The sequence below is a fragment of the Eptesicus fuscus genome, chromosome 13 (assembly GCF_027574615.1).
Source record: "Eptesicus fuscus isolate TK198812 chromosome 13, DD_ASM_mEF_20220401, whole genome shotgun sequence".
NCBI classification, from domain to species: Eukaryota; Metazoa; Chordata; class Mammalia; order Chiroptera; family Vespertilionidae; genus Eptesicus; species Eptesicus fuscus.
In genome coordinates, this window is record NC_072485.1 from 45521545 (window position 1) to 45523376 (window position 1832).

A 1832-nucleotide genomic window follows, 5' to 3' on the forward strand; every position below is an offset into this window, starting at 1 on the left:
CACATTGTAATATACAGATCTTGCAACATAGAAACCCACACCTAAAACCTATATGTTCATGTTGACCAATGTCACTCCAGTCTATTTAAATTAGTAAATATTTTTTAAAGAAAAGAAAAGCAAGGGCTACAATGAGTTGGAGCAATGGGTTAGATAAGAACTGCATTTTTAAAGGTAGATATAACATTATATCATAAGAATTATAATGGTTAGCGTTTGTTACATATGTATTATGCACCAGCTCCAGCCAGGGTAGAATGTGCCTTCTTTAATCAGAATAAAACAATCATGGTTAATAGAGCATGGTTAATATTTCTTACAATAAATACTAGCTGGCTCCCAAATTCTATTGCTGCCCCCTTTCAGTTCCATAGTTTATAAAAATGTGGATATTTCTCAGAGGAAAACTAACCAGAAGGAAGGCCCTCCTTCTTACTGCTCCATGAATTACTGTCCTTCTTCTACTGAGGAAGTGTTGGGTGAAGGATGGAAGATGGGTCCCTGGATAAGGCCCAAGGATGAGACTCATACCATATTCTAGTCTTGCTAAGGTAACTACTCAGCAAGTCTTCCAAATAGGGAGCCAGCAGGATTTCACTGCCAGTGGCAAACTCCAAGCCTGCATGGAAGATTCCTTGTGGTCATTTTCCTCAGAGCTCCCTTCACGTCCTTGTTCCTCAGGCTGTAGATGAGGGGATTAAGCATGGGAGTGACCATGGCGTAGAACACAGATACCAGTTTTTCCTGTTCTTTGGAAGACTTTGGTGTCATGTAGGTGACAATTGCTGACCCATAAAAAAGGATGACCACTGTGAGGTGGGAGCCACAAGTAGAGAATGCCTTGAGCCGCCCTGCAGCTGACTTCATCCTGACCACAGTCACTATGATGTGGCCATAGGATACCAGAATTACGGAAACAGGTATGAGGAGAATCACAACCCCCATAAGGAAAATGGCCATCTCTGAAGTCCGGGTATCTGTGGATGCCAGGATCAACAGTGCAGGTGCCTCACAAAAGAAATGAGCAATACTATTGCTGCCTCTGTAGGGTAGCCTTAGGGTGAAGGTGGCATCTACCACAGATACCAGAATGCCACTGGCCCATGATCCCACAGCCAACTGGACACACATCTTCCAAGTCATGATGCTGGGGTAATGCAAAGGATTACAGATGGCCACATACCGGTCCCAGGACATCACTGCCAGAAGGGCACACTGTGTACACCCAAAAATAAAGAAGAGTAGAAGCTGAGCTGCACAACGTGTGAATGAAATGACTTTTTTTCTGGATAGCAGGTGGACTAGGGCCTGAGGAACGATGTTGGTAGAGAAACAGAGGTCAGCCAGAGATAAATTGCAGAGAAAAAAATACATGGGTGTGTGAAGCAGGGAGTCAACCTGAACAAGGGTCAGGAGAAGCACATTTCCAAGCATAGTGGCCAGATAGACACCCAGGAATAAGATGAATAGCAGCTGCTGGGTGTGCGGGTTGTCAGAGAGTCCCAGAAGGAAGAATTCTGTCACCTGTGTCTGATTTGTCTGTCTCATGGTTTGTCTCCTTTTTCAGTACAAACTTACTACACACTAAACATAGGTGTGTTTAACCTATAAAATTATGTAATTCAGAGTTGGTGTGTGTAACTTATAACATATATAATTAAATTTGCCTCCAATCACTACCAACCATTTCAAGAATCCTCTTTATAAGGTTTTTTGATGATTGTGCTGCTTTAGTTGGAACATTTTCAATTTTGCAAGACTTAATACTTTATAAGTTGGTGCATTCATTTTTAGTGTCATCTGACAAGTGTAGACTAGATCCAAATCATCTT

General features: G+C 42.1%; 1 protein-coding gene across 1 annotated transcript; it reads right to left on the bottom strand.

Moving 5' to 3' along the window:
• Positions 1 to 594: 594 nt before the first annotated feature.
• On the bottom strand, positions 595 to 1548 carry LOC129151309 (olfactory receptor 2D2). The gene has a single exon (XM_054725678.1). It carries the CDS (start codon positions 1546 to 1548, stop codon positions 595 to 597), a length of 954 nt encoding a protein of 317 aa, XP_054581653.1.
• Between the last annotated feature and the right edge of the window lie 284 nt (positions 1549 to 1832).